The sequence below is a fragment of the Eumetopias jubatus genome, unplaced genomic scaffold (assembly GCF_037043125.1).
Source record: "Eumetopias jubatus isolate StellerSeaLion01/CBP00866 unplaced genomic scaffold, mEumJub1_p1.0 scaffold_4, whole genome shotgun sequence".
In the NCBI taxonomy this organism is placed as follows: domain Eukaryota; kingdom Metazoa; phylum Chordata; class Mammalia; order Carnivora; family Otariidae; genus Eumetopias; species Eumetopias jubatus.
This window is the reverse complement of record NW_028274810.1, coordinates 90,189,872-90,212,461: the sequence shown is the minus strand read 5'-3', so window position 1 is coordinate 90,212,461 and position 22,590 is coordinate 90,189,872. Positions and strand designations below refer to the sequence as shown.

Genomic DNA, 22,590 nt, shown 5'->3' with positions numbered 1-22,590 from the left:
CAAAGTCATGCATCATAGGTGCAAATCAGGCTTCATCGGGGAACCTAGACGCGGCAGGTCAGCAGTTAACGAGGTGCTGGTGCGTCGTGCAGTCTTTCATGTCACATGGAGAGAGGTTCAAGGGTCAGGGCATAGCCAGAAACATCCTGGTGTGTGCTCCAGAAGACTTCCCTCCAGCCAACTGCTCTACTATATAGACAGTGTGAGGTCAGCCTCGCAAGTAAAGAAAAGCTGGTCTGCGCTCAGGCCCCAGGGAAATTGCTTGCAGGGCTGAGGCACCTGAAGACCCTGAGGGGCGTGGAGACCTTGTGCAATTGGTTCTGCTTTGGGGAAGGGAGTCCCTCCTGGAGCCCACCTGCTGTCACCTCATTGCTAAGACCTGGAGTGAGCCCCCAGGGTCTTCCCATACAATCCGGATTGTTTTTCCAAGGTCCATCCCCTGACCTAGAGCTCATCAAACACAAGCCTGCCCACTCAGGATGGAGATCAGTAAGAGTGTAATAAACAATAGGGGTAGAAATCAGCTGGGCTCCTAAGCGGGTTTCCAGCAGCTGTTGGCAATGCCGGAGGGGGAGGGAAGCCTGGAGTGGTGGTACAGAGCCCATGGTGGAGGCCAGAGCCATCTGGCCATGGAGTCCATACCAGACTCGAGGACCTATATATATATATGCAGTCCTGGGTTATGAAGGTCACTGCTCAGTATTCTGCCAATGGGCCTCAACGCTACCTGGGCAAGGGATGGGAACATGGTTGTGACACAGCTGTTGGTGGCTAGGACCAGCTAGAAGCAATGTCCTTGCCATTGTCAGAGAGTGAGTCACTGATAAGTCTCCTATAGCTGGGGATGGTGGGCTGGGGTAAGGGTGATGGTATGTTCAGTACTGTGATAGGTTTGTGCCATGGGCCCTGGCCTGGACAGCTGCTAGAGGCTGTTCAACATTGCCTGTCCCAATCTGGAAGAGAAGGCAAGTTTATTTAGCCCTCCATCCTGGTCTGTTTCCTGAGACTTCTTGCCTCTGTTCTTGCTAGATCATCACCTGTGGACTGTCATGCGCCTGGGATGAGCCAGATGATTTGTCCTTTCCCAGAGCCTTGATCTCCATGGGAACCCAGGAGTCAGCATCGGTACATCAGGTGTACCCTTCCCTTTCCTAGCTGCCCACAGAAGATGATGAGGGAGCACTGATGTAATTGCACCTCGAACGAGCCGTACCAAAGCTCCCTTGTACCCACCATCTGCAGGGGGAAGTGTGGAAGAGCAAGTGAATTCCATATTGACAGGGCCCACAACTGGGAGGCAGTGGCTGTAAACAGAGTTCCATTGTCAGATTGTATCATATCGGGACATTTTAGCACATGGCAAAGGTGCTCATCAGAACCTTAGGAGTCTACCTCGGTGAAGAGAGTAGCCACCCCACATCCTAAATCAGGTCTATGGTGGTCAGAATCCACTGCCACCAATTTACCTATTGTGAACTAGTCAGATCCCCCATGTTGTTGCACTATACCTTGAGCTGAAGGCTAGCATTTCTGGCAAGTAAGACGTAGTCTGTGAGTGAGTACCAGTGACTTCATAGGTCAAGTGGATCCTCACTGGGCCACCTCAGACCTCCATGATGGTTTTGCTACTGGTAGGTCTAGGCACGGATCTAGTGCACCAAGTGGATGGGCTAGCCGTATAGTTCTGACCAGTTTTACTGTCCAGAGGCTCTGTCAAGATGCAGTGCTTTATTGTGAGCTTGTTCACATATCACGTACCTTTGGACTTTGTGGCTGAATTGCTTTATCTGTTTCCACAGCAGAGGTTACCATACGGAGATTCTCCTAACAGTCTAGGTCTGGGTGGTCTCATGGGCTGGCCATACAGCAAGACCATTAGCAAGGAGAAGCTATGTGAAAGGGACTGTTGACAAGGGTGTGAGCAGCATTCTAAAGAGAGTGCAGTCCCACTGGGCTGGAAAACAGGGGGGATGCCTACCACCCCTGGCTCCAAAGAAAACCTGAAAGAGGAAGGTCCTGTCAAGAGAGCCTCCCTGAGAGGAGTGACCCTCTGTGAAAGAACCCAGCCAGCCCTAAAGCAGCCTGAGGCAACCCCAGTGGACTTGCAGAGGCAAGGAGAAGACGCCTGACCCACAAGGGAGGCTTGTGATTTTAAGTAGGGAGGTCATGGGAGGAAAGACCTGAGGGGGTGTGGGAGCTCACCTAATCCTCACGACACGCAATGAGGGTGGTAGTGCTACCCGCCCCATCTGACAGTTGAGCAGACCGAGGTCCAGCGAGAATAAACAACTTAGAATTGTCTAAGAGCACACAGCTGGGAGTGGATAGAGGCGAGATTTAAAGCTAGGCCGTTAGACGCCAGAGATCCTGCTCTTAAAAAAAAAAAAAAATAGGGTATAGGGGAGTTATCATAAAAGGAGGGCTCAGAGAACATGTCAGGACACATAGACTATGATCAACAATCAGAGATGCTATTTATGAAGCACTGACTGACTATATACCAGCCCCAGTGCTGGATGCCGTGGGGGCAGGAGACAGATGAACAAGATGCCGTGCTTGCAGGGTTTATAATCTAGTTGGAGGATGGGGAGGAAATATAGAAGTGTGTGCAAATCAAATCAAATCCCAGCGGATCGTGATACATTCCCCTGCCGAACTGAAGATAAAATGCTGGGAGCACACCAAGGACAGAGACTATTCCCCGGTGGGTTAGGGAAGTGTTCTGGAGGTGTAGTTTAGGAAGGACTAAAGAAGTGTAATCATACAAGGGGGAAGCTAAGGGATCCCAGGGGAAGAAACCACGGGAGCAAAGATGTGGATGCGTTTGGGGGATGACCAGCCATCTGGTTTGATTAGAGATGATTTTAGGTGGGGCCCAACAAGGCACTAGGCCACACCGGATCCCAGGATGAGGTAGTGGTTTCCTTCTAGTTCTCCTTATGGAGAAAAACCTTAGCTTGGTGCTAGCATCTCTCTCCAACACTAATACTTACTAATTTCTCTTTTTAACCCCAAATTCCCAGACTCAGACCCTTCCAGTGGGCAACCAAGCTCTGGTTGGAACTTTAGTAACATTGTTGTGTCTCCACTGTCTTCTTCTTCTTTCTTTAATTTTTTTGACAGTTTTTTGACAGTTTCTACTTCAGCCAAATGATATAGCTTTTTAATGTACAGTTAATTATTTTTATTATGACTTTCTTTCACAGATACATTTATTTAAGGAAACAAGTCAGTTTAAAGGGACAATATTAAGGGGCGCCTGGGTGGCTCAGTCATTAAGTGTCCGCCTTCGGCTCAGGTCATGATCCCAGGGTCCTGGGATCGAGCCCCACATCAGGCTCCCTGCTCCATGGGAGGCCTGCTTTTCCCTCTCCCACTCCCCCTGCTTGAATTCCCTCTCTCACTGTGTCTCTCTCTGTCAAATAAATAAATAAAATCTTTAAAAAAAAGATAAAAAAAATTAACTCACTGTCATTTAAAAAATAAAAGGGACAATATTGAGCTAAAAATATTCAGGTGGCTCATGGCTCTGGCAAAAATCACAAAGGGGGTACCCGATGACTGGTGTTTGGGATACTCTGGCACAAGGTATAAAGCACATGAGGAAGAGTAAGGGGCGGGAAACAAGCCTGGAAAAGGGGTCAGATCATGGAGGGGCTGAACACCATGGTAAGGAGTGTGGCCATTATTCCATCAACCACAGCGTTTCAAGAAGAGGCAGGCAACTTGCCCACTTGGCAGAGCTTGGCTCTGGCCTCTGAGCAGAGGGAAAGGGGAAGACTGGGAACTGGGGCAGCTCAGGGGAGGCCATTATAAGACGCAAGGTGAACAGGTAGAGGGCTCTGGACTAGGGTTGAGGTGGACAACTGAAAGAGAGGAGGAGCCGGGTTCTGGCGGCCCCTCGGGTTGTTCTTAGAGCACTACGTGGCTGACGAGCGAGTACAGATTTCTTTCCCAAAGGTGATTGGCCTTTCAGCCTCCAATCCTGCTCTCCAGTGTGATTTACTAAGAAAATTCAATAGTCTCTGACTGGGTTTTACTGAGGAAAGGTAACATCCAAAGAGGTCAGCACCCCCCCCAGTCTCTCTGACCTCATTAGGGGGAATTAGAAGTACAGTCAGAGATGATGGAGAAAACTGAATCATGTCTCCTTATTCTGTGTTTCCTCATGGGAAAAGTCCGCTGCCGGCTTGACCTCTTGTGGTGACTCATTCTATTCCATACAATGAACATCTGATTTTCTAAGACCTTCAGCTTCATTTCACTGAACATAAGCCGTTCAAGGACCTTGTCCTGGAGGGCAAAGCAGGCGTGCAGTCTCTCAACTTCTTTTGTGTTCAAGACGTAGCTGTTGGGTTTGGCTTCAAGAGGTTTTGGTTTCTCTGCCTCTTCCTAGACCCCTCAACCCAAAAAAGGAAACATTAGTTAATATCGATTTATACACATCGCGTTAATCAATCCTCACAACCAGTCTGCAAGAAGAGCATCTTGCCACATCTTGTGGGTGAGAGAGTTGGGGTCCAGTGAGGAAAGGTCCTCTTCTCAGTTTGGGAACCCCTAAACTCCTAGGACCCATACTTGTCTTTGGTTCCCAGGAATAAATGAAATGGCCTGCTCATCTGCACTCCCAGGGGACATAAAGCACTTAACCCAGATATATCTGTCTCTGGAGCATGTGTTTCTCCCAGTGTGCCTGAGACTGTTTTCAGGCCTCATAAAATCACCACCTGCCAAGTTTCCCGTTGTCTCATGACACACTCTGATCTCTATAATCCTCATCTGCCTCTATGCAATTAATAATACTTAAATTTTTTTTCTTTTTGGAGTCAGCTACAAATTCCTCATCCTTAAAACCATTTTAAATATTGCAGACATGCAGGGGCACCTGGGTGGCTTAGTCGGTTAAGTGTCTGCCTTCGGCTCAGGTCATGATCCCAGGGTCCTGGGATCGAGCCCCGGCTTTGGGCTCCCGGCTCATCAGGGAGTCTGCTTCTCCAGCTCTCCCTCTGTCTCTGCCCCTCCCCGTGCTTGTGCTCTCTCTCTCTCAAATAAATAAATAAATGAAATTTTTAAAAAAATATGTTTCAGACACGCAAAAATAAAAGTGAATATTACAGCAAATACCCATGTTCTCATACCAGCATGAGAAATAAAAATATGACAAATATAACTGGAGTCCCCTTTGGGTCTCTCTCATAGAGTTCCCTCCCTCTCTGAACCTCATCTCAACTGCAATCCTGAATTCAGAATTTATTTTTTCCATATATTTCTTTACACCAGTGGTTCTCAATGGGAGGCTATTTTGCCTTCCCCAATGGACATTTGGCAATGTCTGGAGACGTTATTGGTTGTCCCAAAAGGGGGCGAGAGGTGCTCTTGGCATCTGTGGATAGAAGCTAAGGATGCTGCTGAACATCCTACAGCACACAGGACAGGCCCTCATGATCAAGAATTATCCCACTCAAAATATCAAACGCGCAGAGGTTGAGAGATCCAACCTTAATATATTTTCGCTATATGTAGGCATCCACAAACAAGACAAGGTGTTGTTTCATGTGTGGGGTTTTTTTAACTTTACATAAAAGATGTCATAATCTGGGTACATTTCTGGTGTCTTCATTATGCCATTCTAGAGATATGTCTGTGTGCCACAGGTATCTTTTGTTCATCTATTTAAATTTTTTCTACCTTCAAGTAGTTGTTATTGTTGCCAAACCACGTTGACATCAAACATGAAGCAGGAGAGTCTGGGATGGTCCCTATTTTTTTTGTTTTAAACAAGTTTTCTCTCTTTTTTTCTTTTTATTGAAGTATAATTAGTATACAGTATTATATTAGTCTCGGGTATACAATACAGTGATTCTATGATTGTCTACATTTTTCAGTGCTCATCGAGATAAGTGTACTCTTAATCGCCTTTATCTGTTTCACTCCTTCCCCACCTACCTCCCCTCTGGCAACCACCAGTTTGTTCTCTGTGGGTGTTTTTGTTTTTGTTTTTGTTTTTTTGTTTTTGTCTAGGGATGGTCCCTGTTTTCCAGCCCAGGCAACTGAAGCCTTGTGAAGGAAGTGCTTTGTCCTCCATCACCCAAGTGGAAGTTGTAGAACAGGGGCTTAGACTAGAGCTGTGGATTTTTCAGCCTTGCCCCATTATCCTGACATCTTCCCTGGCCCCCGTACCCCCAGTCGAGCTGTAAATATCCCATCATCCTTAGCTGAAGCTAAGTCCCCTCTTGCTCACCTGCGGGGGCTCTGGGGGGGTGGGCTTGAGTTCATGCTTGACCAGCCAGTTGCTAAGCAACAGCAGAAGGAATAGGAACCCAAACAAGGCTGGCTTATAGCTGATCAACCAAGCCACCAATGCTCCTATGGTGCCCGAGGAAGCAAGTATCCCATGGAGATTCCTAAAAAGAGACATAAGTTCCCCCAGCATTATGGCTTGGAGGCACCCAGGCCCCAAGACCCTGCCTTGGTGACCCCTCTAGGACAGTTGCCCTCCATGACAGGAGCCATGGCCGCCCCCTCATCCGAGTCATAACCAGCCACCCTCTCCCAGCTATCGCATAACAATATTAACTACTCCTGTCTTAAGCAGCCACTATGTGCCAGACTTTGACAGGCAGTTTGTAAGCAACATCTCATGATGTCTTCACAACAACCAGGTGATGTCGGCTTTAGTGATACCTCATTTATTCGACAGTACTTCCAGGCCTAGCCACTGGGAATAAAATGGCCAGCAGCATAGAGCCCCTACCCTCATGGTGAGGGAGACTGCAAAGAAAAATTACCCAAGATCTGGAAATAAGGCAAAGAGATTCCTCTGAGCTTGTTTACACAGCCATATCAGAATATCATCCGGCTGGCCCACCTGCTGGTCATCTGCTGCTTTAGGGGAAGGTAACTTTGAGAATATTGTTTAATATTGATTAGGGTCCTGACTCTGTAAAGTCAGATGTTAACTTTTTAAAAGTTGGATAATTTGCTCTAGCAATTACACTTCTGGGTATATATCCAAAATAAATGAAAGCTGGGTCTTTTTTTTTTTTTTAAGATTTTATTTATTTATTTGACAGAGAGAGACAGTGAAAGAGGGAACACAAGCAGGGGGAGTGGGAGAGGGAGAAGCAGTCTCTCCACTGAGCAGGGAGCCTGATGCGGGGCCCGATCCCAGGACCCTGGGATCATGACCTGAGCCGAAGGCAGACGCTTAACCGACTGAGCCATCCAGGCACCCCTGAAAGCTGGGTCTTAAAGAGCTATTTGTACGCCCATGTTCAATAGCAACATTATTCACAATAGCTAGAAGGTGGAAGCAAACCCAAAATCCAACAACAGATGAATGGATAAAGAAAATGCTGTATACACATACAATGGAATTGTTCAGCCTTAAAAAAGGAAGGAAATTCAGAAAACCCCAAGGGCTGTTGCTGCGTTCTCCTTTCCCATCCACCATATGAGGTGGAACTGCTGCCAAGATGCAGATTTTCATGAAAACCCTTATGGGAAAGACCATCACTCTTTGAGGGTTGAACCCTCAAATACAATGGAAAATGTAAAAGCCGAGATCCAGGATCAGGAAGGAATTCCTCCCGATCAGCAGAGACTGATCTTCACTGGCAAGCAACTAGAAGGTGGACATACTTTGTCTGCCTACAACATTCAAAAGGAGTCTACTCTTCATCTTGTGTTGAGACTTCCTGGTGGTGCTAAGAAAAGGCAGAAGTTTTACGCCACTCCCAGGAAGAATAAGCATAAGAGAAAGAAGGTTAAGCTTGACATCCTGAAATACTCTCTCTAAGGTGGATGAGAAGGGCAACATCAGTCACTTTGCAGACGAATGTGGCACTGGTGTTCTTATGGCTAGCCACTTTAACAGATGCTACTGGGGCAAATGTCTGACCTACTGCTTCGACAGACCAGGGTACAAGTAATTGTATACGGGTTGATAAAAGACATGAACTAACATTACAAAAAAAAAAAAAAAAGAGGAAGGAAATTCTGACATACGCTACAATATGCATAAACTTTGAGGTGATTATGCTCAGTCAAAGAAGCCCGTCCCAAAAACACAAAAGTCGTCTGATTCCACTTATATAAGATACCCAGAGTAGTTAAATTTATAGAGACAGAAAGTAGCATGATGGTTGCCAAAAGCTAGGAGGCAGGGAGAAATGACAAGTTGTGGTTTAATGGGCATGGAATATTATAAGATGAAGAGAGTTCTGGAGATTGTACAACCATGAGCATATAATTAACCCTAGTGAACTGTACACTTAAAAATGGTTAAGGTGATAAATTTTACGTTATGTCTTTTACCACAATTTTTAACAATTAAATTAGTTATTTCCAGGAAAAAAAAATGGGTAAGTTGCAAATGATTTTTTTTCCAAATAGAAGCAAATTAGTTGTGTCTGATAGAAAAGATAACCTCAAAGTCTAGAATTTTATGGCCTTGGAAGACATTAAAACCATTTGTTTCTTATTTAACTTTGCAATTTTATTCCAGCATTCTGTTTTCCACTGACTAGTGACTATATATCAGCTTTTCATGTTTTCCTTTGAACCAGTGTTGTCATCTTACTGGTTCTCTAATGAGTTAAATAAATCTTTGACATATGCTCACTATTTTGTATGGGAGTTCTTCATGTTCAAGTGTCTATTTTAATGGCTATGATATTCTAATATACCAATTAGTGGCTCCTTGTTGGGCCTTTAGGTTAATTCTTCTTTGTTGCTATTATATATAAGTTGAGGTACATGCTTAAATAGTTTCCTAGAATGTCCTCTGGAAAGTGGAATTGCTGGATTAAAGGATATACATATTTAAAAAATCTAATTTTAAGTTTTATCAAATTATTAAATGTGCAAACAAGTCAGAACTAAAGAGTTTAAAACAAGCAATCTTCGATCTATCTCCCCCTTTCCATCCTCAAGTTATAGGACTCAGACAACTCGTTCCAACTTTTTAACTGTTTCTTCTGGTATTTATCTTGATATATCTAAATTGTATGCTTGTTCTGTTATTTCTTGGTTTCTCAATTTTGACATTCTATATTATCTTTTTATGATGGAAGATGAGGATTTAGTTTCCATGCAGAACCTCCCCCATTCCCATTTCGTCCCTGCTTCTAAAAACCCCTGTCATTCCTCTCCTCCACACACTTTCTCTTTCCTCCATTCTCTCAATATAATTCTATCCCTTTGGTTAAAACAACATTAATGCTTATGTTACTATGGCTATGTCAATGTAGTTCATAGCCGAGCCCATGTTGAACTACGATTACACTTTTTTACTTGTACATCTTCTGAATTTCCTGGACTTAATTGTCTCCTTTTTCCCACTTGCCTAGGTTAAAAAAAAATTCAACTTCATTAAAGTACAATTGACATAAAGTAAAATATGAAAATATTTTACTTGCATAGCACAGTGAGTTTTGACTAACGTGTACACCACCCAATCGAGATAAAAAAACGTTTCCCCATTAACCCCAGCAAATTCCCTCCTGCTGTTTTGCAGTCAACTCTCACCTTCATCCCAGGTGATCACTGATTGGATTTGATCATTAGAGATTAGTTACACCAGTACTTTTTTTAAATTAATTTTTAATTTTTTTATTTGACAGAGAGAGAGACACAGCGAGAGAGGGAACACAAGCAGGGGGGAGTGGGAGAGGGAGAGGCAGGCCTCCCGCAGAGCAGGGAGCCGATTTGGGGCTTGATCCCAGGACGCTGGGACCATGACCTGAGCCAAAGACAGATGCTTAACGACTGAGCCACCCAGGTGCCCCAGTTTTACCAGTTCTTTAAACTTCATGTAAGTGGGATAATTTTTTGCAAAATTACAGTTTGAAGGGTACCTGGGTGGCTCAGTCAGGAGAGCATGCAACTTTTTTTTTTTTTAAGATTTTATTTATTTATTTGACAGAGAGAGAGAGAGATAGCGAGAGCAGGAACACAAGCAGGGGGAGTGGGAGAGGGAGAAGCAGGCTTCCTGCCGATCAGGCAGCCCTATGTGAGACTTGATCCCCAGACCCCGGGATCATGACCCGAGCCGAAGGCGCTTAATGACTGAGCCACTCAGGCTCCCCAACTTTTTTTTTTTTAAGATTTTATTTATTTATTTGGCAGAGGGAGACAAAGCAAGAGAAGGAACGCAAGCAGGAGGAGTGGGAGAGGGAGAAGCAGGCTTCCCGCTGCCCTATGTGGGGCTCGATGCAGACTTGACCCCAGGACCCTGGAATCATGACCTTAGCCAAAGGCGGTTGCTTAAGGACTGAGCCACCCAGGCGCCTCCAAAAGCATGCGACTTTTGAGTTCAACCCAACATTGGGTGTAGAGATTACTAAAAAAAAAAAAAAAAAGCTTTTTTAAAAAAGAAAGAAAATTATAGTCTGGAGAGAGAGAGACATATAAAAAAGCAATTATATTTGTGTGTAATAAAGTAGAAACAAGCTTTTGAAGAAACACAAGCTGTTCCAGTGTTGGGTCACTAAAGGAGTCCCGGAAGAATTAAAAAAATAAACCACCACCACCATCTGCAGCGCTAGAAAGAATTAACCTGGAGTAAAAAGAGGTGTTATGTATGGAAGACATAGGGAGTGGGCGGAGGTATGAGTGCTAATGGGGAGGAGGTCCAGACGTAAGAAAGAACAGGAACACCGCCCTGGAGGCAACACCATTCCAGTTTGGACTCAAACCAGGACTTCCTAACTTCTGTCCATTTTATTACCACGAGACTCATTTGCTCTCCAAGATTTCCCCAGTCCAAGCAGGACAATTATGATACAAGATGATTTCCCACTTATGGTTCTATGTTTTCCCCTCACTAAACTGTAAGCTCTTTGAAAGCAAAAACTTCATAATTAAACCCTCCTCACGTAGTAAGCATTAATAAATATTGGTTGACCTGACGAATGAGTAGATAAATGAATGAATGAATGAACGAACGAATGAATTCATGGGTGTATACAAGTCCCTGGAGGAAATGGTCGCCCTCGGAGGTGCAGTATGGCCCAGAAGCCTTAGGACCGGGGAAGGCGCGGGGGCCCACTCCAAAAGCTAAGACGACGCTCTAGGAAAGCATTGTGCTCCCTGCGGTGGTGTCGCTCTAGCCGCGAGGACGCCGCTCTATGGCAGCCGGGGAAGGCGGGGCGGTGGGCGACCGGGGCCTTTTTGTCCGGACGCGGCGGGAGCGCGCTCAGCGCGTGCGTACGCGGCGGCGGTTGGCAGCGAGCTACCAGTGTGAAGTGAGGCGAGGCAAGGCGGCTCCGGACCCACGGACCGACAGACCGAGCGGCCCCTTCGGCCGTCGGCGGCCAGGCGGCCAGAGATGTTGTCTGGGAAGAAGGCCGCGGCGGCCGCGGCGGCAGCAGCAGCGGCGGCGGCGGGGACTGAGGCCGGCCCCGGGGCAGCGGGCGGCGCGGAGAACGGCTCCGAGGTGGCCGCGCCGCCCGCGGGCCTGTCGGGCCCTACCGAGGCCGGGCCGGGGGTGGCCGGAGAGCGCACTCCCCGCAAGAAAGAGCCTCCGCGGGCCTCGCCCCCCGGGGGACTGGCCGAGCCACCGGGGTCCGCCGGTCCTCAAGCCGGGCCTACCGTCGTTCCTGGATCTGCGACCCCCATGGAAACGGGAATCGCGGAGACTCCGGAGGGGCGGCGGACCAGCCGGCGCAAGCGAGCGAAGGTGAGGCGCGACCCCCTCCCGCACGCCTTAGACCCCGGTGCCCGGCTCCCTCGAGGTTGTCCAGCCCCCGGCCACCCCCACCTCCCCAGCCCGTCGGGTCTCCACCGCACCTCCCCACCAGCTGGGTGGGTGGGGTGAGGGAGGGGAAGGGCTTCGCGCGGGTTGAATGCGCTCTTTGTGCCGGGGACCCGGCCGTCTCGGGAAAGGGGGATTGTTGGGAGGCGTGGTTGACTCCTTACATCTGTACACCTTTTCTTTTCTTTACTGGGAAACATGGCTCACTGACGTGGAGTTCTGGCTGGCGTTGTTGGAGACAGGCATGGCTTGTTTGTCCGCAGATGTGTCGGGAGGCCCCTGGGCAGTGTTGAAGGAGTTTCAGCTGGGCGCGCGTTGAGGCTGTAGGGTAATGCTAAGGAAAGGGTCTTAGCTAGGGAGACGGAAAAGAATGGTTGTTTTTTTGTTTTGGTTTTTGTTTTTAGGCCTGCTGTGCCCTAGTTTTCCTCTTTTTCCTTTTATTCTCTCAACGATCTTTTGACGTAGATTTTTACAGATGAGGAAGCTGATTAAGAGGGCTAATATCAACTAGTCAGGGTGCAAATATATGGGAAGAGAAAGGCTTGTCACCCGAACAGTATATACAGACAACAGCTGCCTCACATCTCTGGGTGCCAGATGCTGTGTTCAGGGCGTCACTAATGTTTTATTTTTGCTAAATACCAATGGGCAGGTATTGTTAGCCCCGTTTTAAGAAATGAGTAAGCAGAGGCACACAGTTGAAGCAGCTTGTCCAAAGTCACACAACTGAGCTAAGTGGTGGAACTGGAATCTACGCGTATGTTGTGATAAGGTATCTTCAGCCTCAGACAAAGGACCACATGGAACACCAACTGTGCAGGGCACTAAGGCAGTACTAGGGCACAGACTTTTTAGACTTGGGTGTTTTCTGGAGATTTATACTTATAAAATAAATATTTAAAATCGCGCAATTCATATAGCTTATGCATATAACAAGTTTTCTATCTGTATATGATTTTTAAATGGATATGCCAAGTCTGTGTGTGAAGAGCTTCTTGAGATGAGTATTACCCAGACTGAGCCCTCAGATTCAACTGCCCACTTGAGAGATCTCCAAGAATAAAAACCCTGTGCTAAAAAGAGGAAAGGCTTTTGGGGGCTTTTACCAAAGCATGGGTTAGAAAAGACACAGGTTGGGGACTCCCAGCTTTCAGAAATGAAATAGAGGGCAGAAACCCAAGAATATGTGGCCTTTGTGTCTTGCTTTAGTATGTTTTCAAGGTTCATCCATGTTGTAGTATTTCCATTTGGTATTTGATAACTCTGTGGCATAATAATGTTCCATTATATGGATATACCACATTTTGTTTATCCATTCATCATTTTGTTGGACGTTTGGGTTTCCTCTTTTTTGCTGGTTATGAATAATGCTGCTGTGAACATTTGTGTACAGTTTTTGTGTGAACATAGGTTTTCAGTTCTCTTGGGTATATACTAGGAGTGGAATCGCTAAGTCATATGTTATCTTTGTTTTTTTTTTACTTATTTAAATTCAGTTAACATAGTGTATTATTAGTTTCAGTTGTAGAGTTCAGTAATTCATCAGTTGCATATAACACCCAGTGCTCATTACATCATGTGCCCATCACCCAGTTATCCCATCCCCCGCCCCTTTTTAAAAAGAGTTTGTTTGATTTGAGAGAGCGAGCGAGCATGGGGGTGCAGAGGGAGAGGGATAAGTAGACTCCCTGTTGAGCAGGGAGCCTGACACGGCACTCGATCCCAGGACCCTGGCACCATGACCTGAGCCCAAGGTAGATGCTTAACTGACTAAGCCACCCAGGCACCCCAGTGTTTTACTTTTTGAGGAATTGCCACTTTTCCACATTAGCTACACCATTTTACATTTCCATTAGCAATATATAAGGTTTCTGATTTCTCCATATCCTTGTCTTGATACTGTCTTTTTATTATAGCCATCCTAGTGATGTGAAATGGTGTCTCATTATGGTTTTGATATGTATTTCCCTAATGACTGATGATACTGAACATCTTTTCTTACGCTTATTGGTCATTGGTTGTATATCATCTTTGATGAAATGTCTGTTCGAATCCTTGGCTTTTTAAATTGGGTTGTATTTTTATTGTTGAATAGAATTCTTTATATGTGGTGATTATTAAAGTTCTTAATGTCCGATTTATCTGTTTTTCTTTTGTTCCTTTTGCTTCTGGGGTTATATCAAGAAACCATTGCCTAATCCCGTGTCAGGAAGATTTACTTTCATGTTTTCTCCTAGGAGTTTAGCTTTAGCTCTTGAATTTGGATCTATGATTATTTTGGAGTTAATTTTTGTATATGGTATGAAGTAGGAGTTCAGTTTCATTCTTTTTCATGTGGATATCCACTTGTCCCAGCACATTTTATTGAAGACTGTTGTCTCCCCCTTTGAATGGTTGGCACCCTTGTTGATTGGCCATAAATGTGAAGGTTTATTTCTGGACTGTCATTTCTGTCCCATTGATCTGTATTTTTTTGTTCTTATGCCAGTACCACACTGTCCTGATTACTGTGGTTTTGTGTAATAAGTTTTGAAATCAGGAAGTTTGATTTCTTCAACTTTGCTCTTTTTCAAGACTGTTTTGGATATTCTGTGACCCTTCTATTTCCACATGAATTTTAGAATCAGCTTATCAGTTTCTGCAAAAAGGCAACTGATACTCTGATTGGGATTGCCTTGAATCTGTAGATCAATTTGGGACATACCCTAAGATTTCTGTCTTTGTAACAATCTTGTGTTTATTTTAATTCTTGCTACACTATTTTTCTATTGTGATTAACTCTGAAACTCTAAAGAGAAAAGTGGGTTACCTGTTTATTTGGGGGAGCAACTAGGAAGTAAGGAACTAGGGAAACTGACCTATTACTGGCCAGTCTTGGGAGCCCCAGAGGAAACAGACCTCAAGGGATAGAGTATCTATTAAAGGAAGAAAAAGCAAGCTGAGTCCAGTATAGACCGGCCTTGCTTCAAGAGTTCTGAGGTAGGGTGCCTGGGTGGCTCAGTTGGTTAAGCGACTGCCTTCGGCTCAGGTCATGATCCTGGAGTCCCGGAATCGAGTCCCGCATCAGGCTCCCTGCTGAGAAGGGAGTCTGCTTCTCCCTCTGACCCTCTTCCCTCTCGTGCTCTCTATCTCTCATTCTCTCTCTCAAATAAATAAAATCTTTAAAAAAAAAAAGAGTTCTGAGGTACATGCAGGGGGGATATATCTGTATCTAGAACTATAGATTCAATAGGAGACCATAGGTACAGATGTTATATATATAGTTATGTAACTAAAACAAGGTTCAGGGTATTGGAAGGGGTCCATGCAATTGGGAGCTCCCTAAAGCTTAAGTTTCATAAGTTTCAGAATAAAATCATCTCTGAGTGTGTATGCTAACATTATGGCAAAATATTTAGGGTTTGGAATTGTTAAGTTGGGTTGGGACTTCAGGACTGGTGGCCTTCAACTGGGCCTTGAAAAAGTGCAGAATTTAGAAAAGTATTCTGGAAAAGGGGTTAATTTTTCTCCCTATGATTCATTTTTCTCAGGAAAATAAACCCTACCTTGTATGGTTTTTAGGTTTAGATATAATGTAAACAAAACGCTTACTGCAGTGTCTGGCTTAGAATAGGTGCCCAGTAATTAAGTACTACCAGCTGAGAAAGGAAGTGAAACATGCTTGGTATATTATGTGGCGGTTTGAGAAGCAACAGGGAGTCCAGAGTGATCACTTGAACATTGGGAACAATGGGCAAATGAATTTAAATGAAAATGACGTTTTTCTAGGAGCAAGATAAATTGGAGGGAACCAGCAGTGTTTGGATTGTAGAGTCATGTCCAGGTTATAGAGAGAGCCATACACTGGATCTGTGCTATTCAGTATGGTAGCCACTAGCCCATGTTACTAGTACGACTGAGGAAACTTGAGTTTTTACTTTTAAACTTAAAGAGCCACATGGTAAGTGCTTAATAGCCGCATGTGACTACTGCTGCCATAGTGGAAGCACAGATGCAAAACATTGCCATTATCACAGAAAATGGTATCAGACACTACTGCACTAGACTGAGAAGTGCAGACCTTAAGTGCCATGACAGTTCAGAGAAAGGAAAGACATATTTGCAAGTTTGAAATAGTTAGGAAATAATTTGCAGAAAGGATGAGCCTTGAATTCTGGCATCGTATTAACAGAAAAGGGAGGAAGTAGCTTTTAGGGTTTAGGGATCTGTAGAACAACATTGAGGATTTTTTGACTAGTGCATTAGAAAATGGCTAAAGGTAAGTACAACTGGTTAGAGCCAGAAAGTTTATATGCTGGTTTGAAAAATTTGGCATTCACCTTTAAAACTATCTAAAAATATCACGTATTTGGAAAATCAGTCTGGCAGTTGTGTCCTAGGTGACTTAAAAGGAAGAAAGATTAAAACAAAAAGACTGGAGCTTTAAGATGACTGGAAAGTGAATGAAGCATTGTAGCAAGGGTGAAGAAGAGAAGGGAGAGACTAGAGGTGTAAATTTCAGAGTCATCTGTGTAAAGGTAAGAATAATTACCCTACTGACTTATATCTGCCTATTGGACATCTTTATGTCCTTGGTTGTAAGTAGTAGAACCTCCAAAGTCTCAGGATTTTACTTAGGGATGAGAAGTTCCCAGTACTTTGTGTTTAGAGTATCTGTTCCTTTTCTCAGGGGAATAGTTTTTTTTATTTTTTGAAAGTTTGTATGATTCTTTCAGATGGTTTAACTTTATATTAAGTGGAGAAACTTTTTTTTACAAAATAAAACTTTATGCAAAATCCCAAAATAAAGTAGTATTTACCTGTTTTATATTAAGAAGTTTAAATTAATAGTTGCAGTCTTATTTTGGTCTCAGAATCCAATTTTATTTCTGTTTTGTTTATGAAGTATTGTGAAAACCCAGTGCTTGATAAGATCCAGTGATTGATAAGTAGTGCAAATTGTTGTTTTTCTAGCTTGTCTTGTCATCTCAGGACACTGTCTTGGTTGAACACATTGCAGAAGAAATTTCATTCTTAGGTCTACCCCAGATTTAGTACCCAAGCAGTACAAGTTCATGTGTTTGTTGGTAGTCTCCAAAGGATTATGGTTTGGTTTAACACATATAAATGTGTATTTAAATGAAATCCTGAAGAATTTTAGGTTCTGGGAAACACAGATATTTTTTTCCTTGTTATTTTTAAATACTACCCTTAGATATTTTTGCTCCTACTTCTAGGTGTTTTTCTAATCTCTTTTTTTCCCTGAAAACTAAGAACTCTATTCCTTCTTAGCAGCTACTACTTCATCAAAAGATTGGATTAAACAATGTTAAAAAGAATGTTTTTGCTGCAGAACTTCTCAGTAACTTTAATGTGCATCGTGATTGTCCTAGAGGGGGCCTGTAAAGAATGCAGTGTTTCCCAGACTTGATCATGGATTCCTTTTGTGGAACATCCTTTGAAAAGAGCTGAACGAACTACTACAGTAGAAAGGATCTTATATTATTGTTTCAGAATTTGCTCATTGCCCAGTTCCTTGGTAGGCACTTGTTAAGTGATTATTGATTAAATGGATGAGATTGATGAACAGAGGATTAAAGGGCTAAATCTTTGGGATAGGGAGGGGTCAAGCACTACTGAGGGCTAAAAGAAGGGAAACTACATACGCTAAACATGTATTACATTTTCTGACCCCTCTTCCTCTTTGAAACTTTTCCCTCCTTGCAGCTTGTCTGTTGTCCTAAGGTCTGTTCTTACAGTTTATCTCAGTCAAGTAGGGTGAAGTTTAGTATGTAGATTTGTGGAGGTTTTATTGTAAAGTCTCTCGATTTACCTGATAAGGACCAATAGTTTGCAACTAGACTTTCAGTTTATTAAGGGCAGGGAGACTCTCATTCATAATTGTTTTCTCCATTGTGGCCTTGTACTCTGTTCTGTATTTGATAGATGAATACTATTATTCATGTGTTAAATAAGAATTTTAGAGCGTGGGTCAGAACTGTTTAATTTATCCTTAATTTTTGTTTCCATTTTCTGACACAATCCCTGTTACCTCCCCTAGCCACCCACTCTCCTGCCTGTCTGTGTTCATGTCATAAGAAAGAAAGAAAGAAAAAGAGGCAAATATAAAAGTAGCCAGCCATATGGAGCTATTTCAGAGACATTTCAAAAATTAAGGTAGAGTACACTTGCTGTAATCCACAGGACTATTAATTTCAGAAACCTAATAAATTAGGTAGTTATACGTGGAAACCATATTGTCTTTGCTCTGTCTCCACATCTAATAAATTTTTATTTCATTCATTTTATCTTTTCATTGAATCTGAAATAGAGAGCTGTTGTTGCTATGGCTTCCTGGAATCTTTTTTTAGGGTGGGAGTCAACAGTGACAATTTGCTAGTGTTCTAAGGTCGGTGACTATTTGTAATACCATATTACACATTTTGGCAAACAGGTCCATTATAATCTTCCCTATCTTAAGTTGCTTTACCCCCAATAAGACATTCACCAAGTTTCTTTCCTCTTTATACTTATTACCTGGTTCTCTCCTTTTATAACCAGAGTCTAAATTAGTAGTAAGAGCTGTGGTCTCCATTTCTGTTTCACTTAATTTGTTATATTAAGGATTCTTTGCTTTCATCATTCAACTTTCTTAGGTCATCGGTTATTTTTTAAGCAAAGTGTACTTTTTCATAGTTTCAGTTTGGCTGCTGCCATTTGTAGTTTTTATTACCTGCCATTTCTCCCCATTTAGTTTCTGGGATTTTTCTGTTCCACCTTGGAATAGTAGAACTACAGGCCTGACCTGCCTGGTAGACTTGTTATTCTAGTTGACTATATTTTTATCTCAGGGTTATTTTAGTCTTTGTTGAAACTTCTGGTGTGTGAACATGATGTATACGTACATACAAACATACATATATATGCATACACATATTTTAAAAGAGTTCTTAGGAGTTGTAGAGAGCCTCGGATTCATTAATCTAAATGTCAGTACTATGATGTAAAATTGATAGTTTGAGCTAAATCTGAGCTGACATGAGATTGTTTCATGAGAGATTTTAGGGGTGTTTTTGTTTTTGTTTTGTTTTTGTTTTTGTTTTTTAAGTTTATTTATTTAAATGATCTCTACACCCAACATGGGCTACACTCGAACTCATGGCCCTGAGATCAGGAGTCATATGCTCTTCCGACTGAGCCAGCCAGGTGCCCCAAGATTTTGTTTTTAATAGCTACCTATTGTGAGCTAGCTTGTTCCTTGTTATTTACTTATTTCCCTTAAAATTTGAATTTAAAAGGCAGTTCACATTCACTGATGGTTCCAAATTGAGTCCCTGGTTTTAGATGTTCACTGTATTTAGCTTTCCCTGGTATAATCTCCATATAGGTAGAGTACAGAGAGATGGATGAAAGCTTGGCCAACCTCTCAGAAGATGAGTATTATTCAGAAGAAGAGAGAAATGCTAAAGCAGAAAAAGAAAAGAAGCTTCCCCCACCACCCCCTCAAGCCCCACCAGAGGAGGAAAATGAAAGTGAGCCTGAAGAACCATCTGGTGAGTTATAGTAACCAACTAGTTTTGTTTTATCTTGGAAATAAGAATAAATGGATTAATTCCTATTCTACAGTGTTATTTATGTCTTTATCTTTGGTTTATACTCTGATACTGGTCATGTGTCTGTAGCGTGTGTGTGTGTGTGTGTGTATGTGTGTGTGTGTCTGTATGTATATGTACACATACACACACGTGCATACATACGCGGTGGTACTGATATTTTGTGTGTGTGTCTGTACATGTATAGAAGGAAAGTAAAAAATGGGGATGGAAGGATAGTGGCAGTATAAGGCACTTGGAAATTGGAGAAATAAACAGTTCGAGAAAACATACAGAAAGCCGAATCTGAAGACCAAACCCCTCAGATTTATCTCTGATTCAGAATTTGTAGATAGACTGATTCAGAAATTATTCTGGTTAAATTATGCATTTACCACATGGTTAGATACTTTCTGATAAAACATTCAGAGTGGGGATCGGTTTTGAGAACAATTTCCTGGTGAACAAATGTAAAAATATATTATGAGGTCAAAAAGAAAACGCCCAAGTGGCCTTTCAAGTGGCCATTCAAAGGAATATTAGAAGAAAAGGCTATGAAGAGACTCTAAACTGAAAGTCTTCCTATGACAGTGGAAAGATTATTGGAGACTAAAGTATTGGTTTCCGAGCTTCAAACATCTTTGAAGAATTGTCGCTAACATCCCCTCAGACTAAGTCCTCCTGAGGATACCCAGACCACGTAGGGGTACCCTTCTGGTTTGGAGAGACCAAACAAAAGCAGAATCTTAATTAATTTTTCCTATCTTCTGGCCTTAATAGCATTTCATTAACTCTTACTGATTTTGAATTTTTACTGAGTTCTTCTCCTTAAAATACTTTTTGTATCTTTAATAGCTCCAGGTCCATTTACCTCTCTAATTCTTTTAGTCCTGCATCTTTTTCTTTTTTTTTTTTTAAGATTTTATTTATTTGACAGACACAGCAAGAGAGGGAACAGAAGTGGGGGCAGCTGGAAAGGGAGAAGCAGGCTCCCCACTGAGCAGGGAGCCTGATGCAGGGCTCCATCCCAGCACGCTGGGATCATGACCTGAGCAGAAGGCAGACACCTAACGACTGAGCCACCCAGGCGCCCCATAGTCCTGCATCTTTTAAAAACAAAATGTCTGTTTCAGATCCCATCTGCTGTATCTTGCATGACTTGCATAGGTACCCAGATACAGACATATTTAATTTGAGAAGTTTTATCTTTTGTTTTAGTATTTTTGGGGGGAGAGGTTCTCCCCTGTGATGTTATATAAATCACCAGATGTTATTTTTTTTTTAAAGGATTATTACCGATGTATCACTTGAGAGAATTACAGGTCAGGTGTTAATTTAAATTTAGATTTACAACTTACCAGATTCTGGCCAAAATTCTCAAAAGTTAAAATTTATAATTTCATTAATTATAATAAAGTATAATAAAAACATGGTTTGAGAACATTTAAACAAGAGGATTAGATTCTGGGTTCAATCTATCTCAGGAATCCAGGGTTTTCTAAGAATGGTTTTCCTAAAACTTTCTTAAAATGACTTCTTGGGGGGCGCCTGGGTGGCTCAGTTGGTTAAGCGACTGCCTTCGGCTCAGATCATGATCCTGGAGTCCTGGGATCAAGTCCAGCATCAGGCTACCTGCTCAGCAGGGAGTCTGCTTCTCCCTCTGACCCTCCCCCCTCTCATGTGCTCTCAAATAAATAAAATCGTAAAAAAATATTTTAAAAAATGACTTTTTGGGCAGTTATTGGCAGTGATCTGTTATCTCTGGGACTGTTGCACCTGAGGCAACTGTAGCCTGCTCGGTACCTCAAAACACCTCTCTTTCTGTTGATTTCTTTTTTCTTTCTAGTCTTTTACATTTAGCTCTAATCCCTTCTTTCTGTCCTTGCCTCCAACTTCTCCCTTGATTTCCTATTCCTTTTTCTTCTGTATTCTTCTGTGATTCTTGCCTTTGTTTTCTTCTACCTTTGCTGTAAACTTACTAATGAATGAGATACATGGGGATAAGTCTGGATATGTCATAGTTCCAGACGCTGCTGATTTCTTGGTTCAAGGGCTCTAAGTTTTCTTCAGTAGATGATCTGATAGTTTAGATGCTGCCTCACCCTCTTTTTGGTGTCTCCAGTGAACAACTGACTTAAGTATATACCAAGTTGATACACACTTTCTTTGCCCTCTGAGCATTTTAAACCTGATGTTAATATTTTCTTTTTCATGAAAGAGGTTTTATATTTTGTTTTTGTATGTTTGTTTTTCCATTAATGTCAAGCACTGTTGGTACAAGAAGTAAATATCTTATTAAAGAGATCTAGGATTTGGGGAACTGTCTTGTTTGTTTGTTTGTTTTTAAGATTTTATTTATTTATTTGACAGAAAGACAGAGAGAGAGCCCAAGTAGGCAGAGCGGCAGGCAGAGGGAGAGGGAGATGCAGGCTTCCCGCTGAGCAGGGAGCCCGATGTGGCACTCAATCCCAGGACCCTGGGATCATGACCTGAGCCGAAGGCAGACGCTTAACCGACTGAGCCACCCAGGCACCCTGGGGAACTCTCTTTATGCTATTATGTTGTAGTTTAATTTTTATCCAGTGGTTTAAATAAGTTATCTTAGTATTTTGGGGGAAAGTTAAAGTTGAAGTTTAGACTATCTTCAATGCTCAGAGATGTGTTGACAGTAGCCAAAACTTACAATATATTATTTGTGATTATGAAAATAAAGTTATTTTTCCTTTAAAACAACTTGAAATTTAAAAAAAGATTTCCAGGGTGAATTAGGGAAGTATTTTCCCCAGAATAGTAGTGGCAGCGTACTAGCCTGTATAATTTAGAAATAGATTGGGCCCTAATAGTGAATCATAAAATATTGTCAAGTGAGTTTTAAGCGTTTAAAAGCTGTCCAGGGTTTCCAAATCTCCTGTCAGAACCGGCTCTTTCACTTGAGTTTTCATTCAAAAATTGAATAGAACCATTGTCATTTGGGTATCTTAAAGTCTTTGAGAGAAGATGTGGGTCTCATTCTTTACCAAATATTTTTATCTTAATCATTTTAGGTAATAACGAGAAAATAACTTATTCTTTATGTAAGTATAAAGATATAAAACCTTATATAAGTAAGGTTTGAATACGTTTCATTTTTACCAACTTTGAAGTTTGCTTAGAAAATTTTGCTTGGCTTTCCACAGTGTTGTTATTAAGAATAAAATATTTTGTTAGCACAAGGTATTCCGAAGTCCACTGGGTCAGAAAATATCACTGGGGAAGATTCCTTTA

The 22,590-nt window shown here is 42.6% G+C and overlaps 2 protein-coding genes and 1 pseudogene across 3 annotated transcripts in view; 2 read left to right on the top strand and 1 right to left on the bottom strand.

Moving 5' to 3' along the window:
- Positions 1-4,095: 4,095 nt before the first annotated feature.
- TEX46 (testis expressed 46) lies at positions 4,096-6,433 on the bottom strand. The gene is made up of 2 exons (XM_088023031.1): positions 6,242-6,433; positions 4,096-4,392 (listed from the first exon to the last, which is right to left on the bottom strand). The coding sequence occupies exons 1-2, from the start codon at positions 6,431-6,433 to the stop codon at positions 4,096-4,098; spliced, it is 489 nt and encodes a 162-aa protein (XP_087879157.1).
- A 1,042-nt stretch (positions 6,434-7,475) lies between these two features.
- Positions 7,476-7,931, top strand: LOC114199033 (ubiquitin-ribosomal protein eS31 fusion protein pseudogene; annotated as a pseudogene).
- A 3,229-nt stretch (positions 7,932-11,160) lies between these two features.
- KDM1A (lysine demethylase 1A) overlaps positions 11,161-22,590 on the top strand; it is a 59,707-nt gene continuing 48,277 nt past the window's right edge. For both annotated transcript variants that reach the window (XM_028090819.2, XM_028090818.2), the window contains exons 1-2: positions 11,161-11,680; positions 19,122-19,287. In XM_028090819.2, coding sequence (XP_027946620.1) covers positions 11,330-11,680; positions 19,122-19,287 — 517 coding nt within the window. In that variant the 5' untranslated portion in view covers positions 11,161-11,329. The remainder of the gene's footprint in view (positions 11,681-19,121; positions 19,288-22,590) is intronic.

Excerpts from the sequence above, each read along its gene's own strand:
- TEX46 (XM_088023031.1), bottom strand. The coding sequence starts at position 6,433 with ATGCTGGGGGAACTTATGTCTCTTTTTAGGAATCTCCATGGGATACTT. Across the intron at positions 4,393-6,241 it reads CCCCCCCAGAGCCCCCGCAG|GAAGAGGCAGAGAAACCAAA; the intron begins GTGAGCAAGAGG and ends TGAGGGGTCTAG.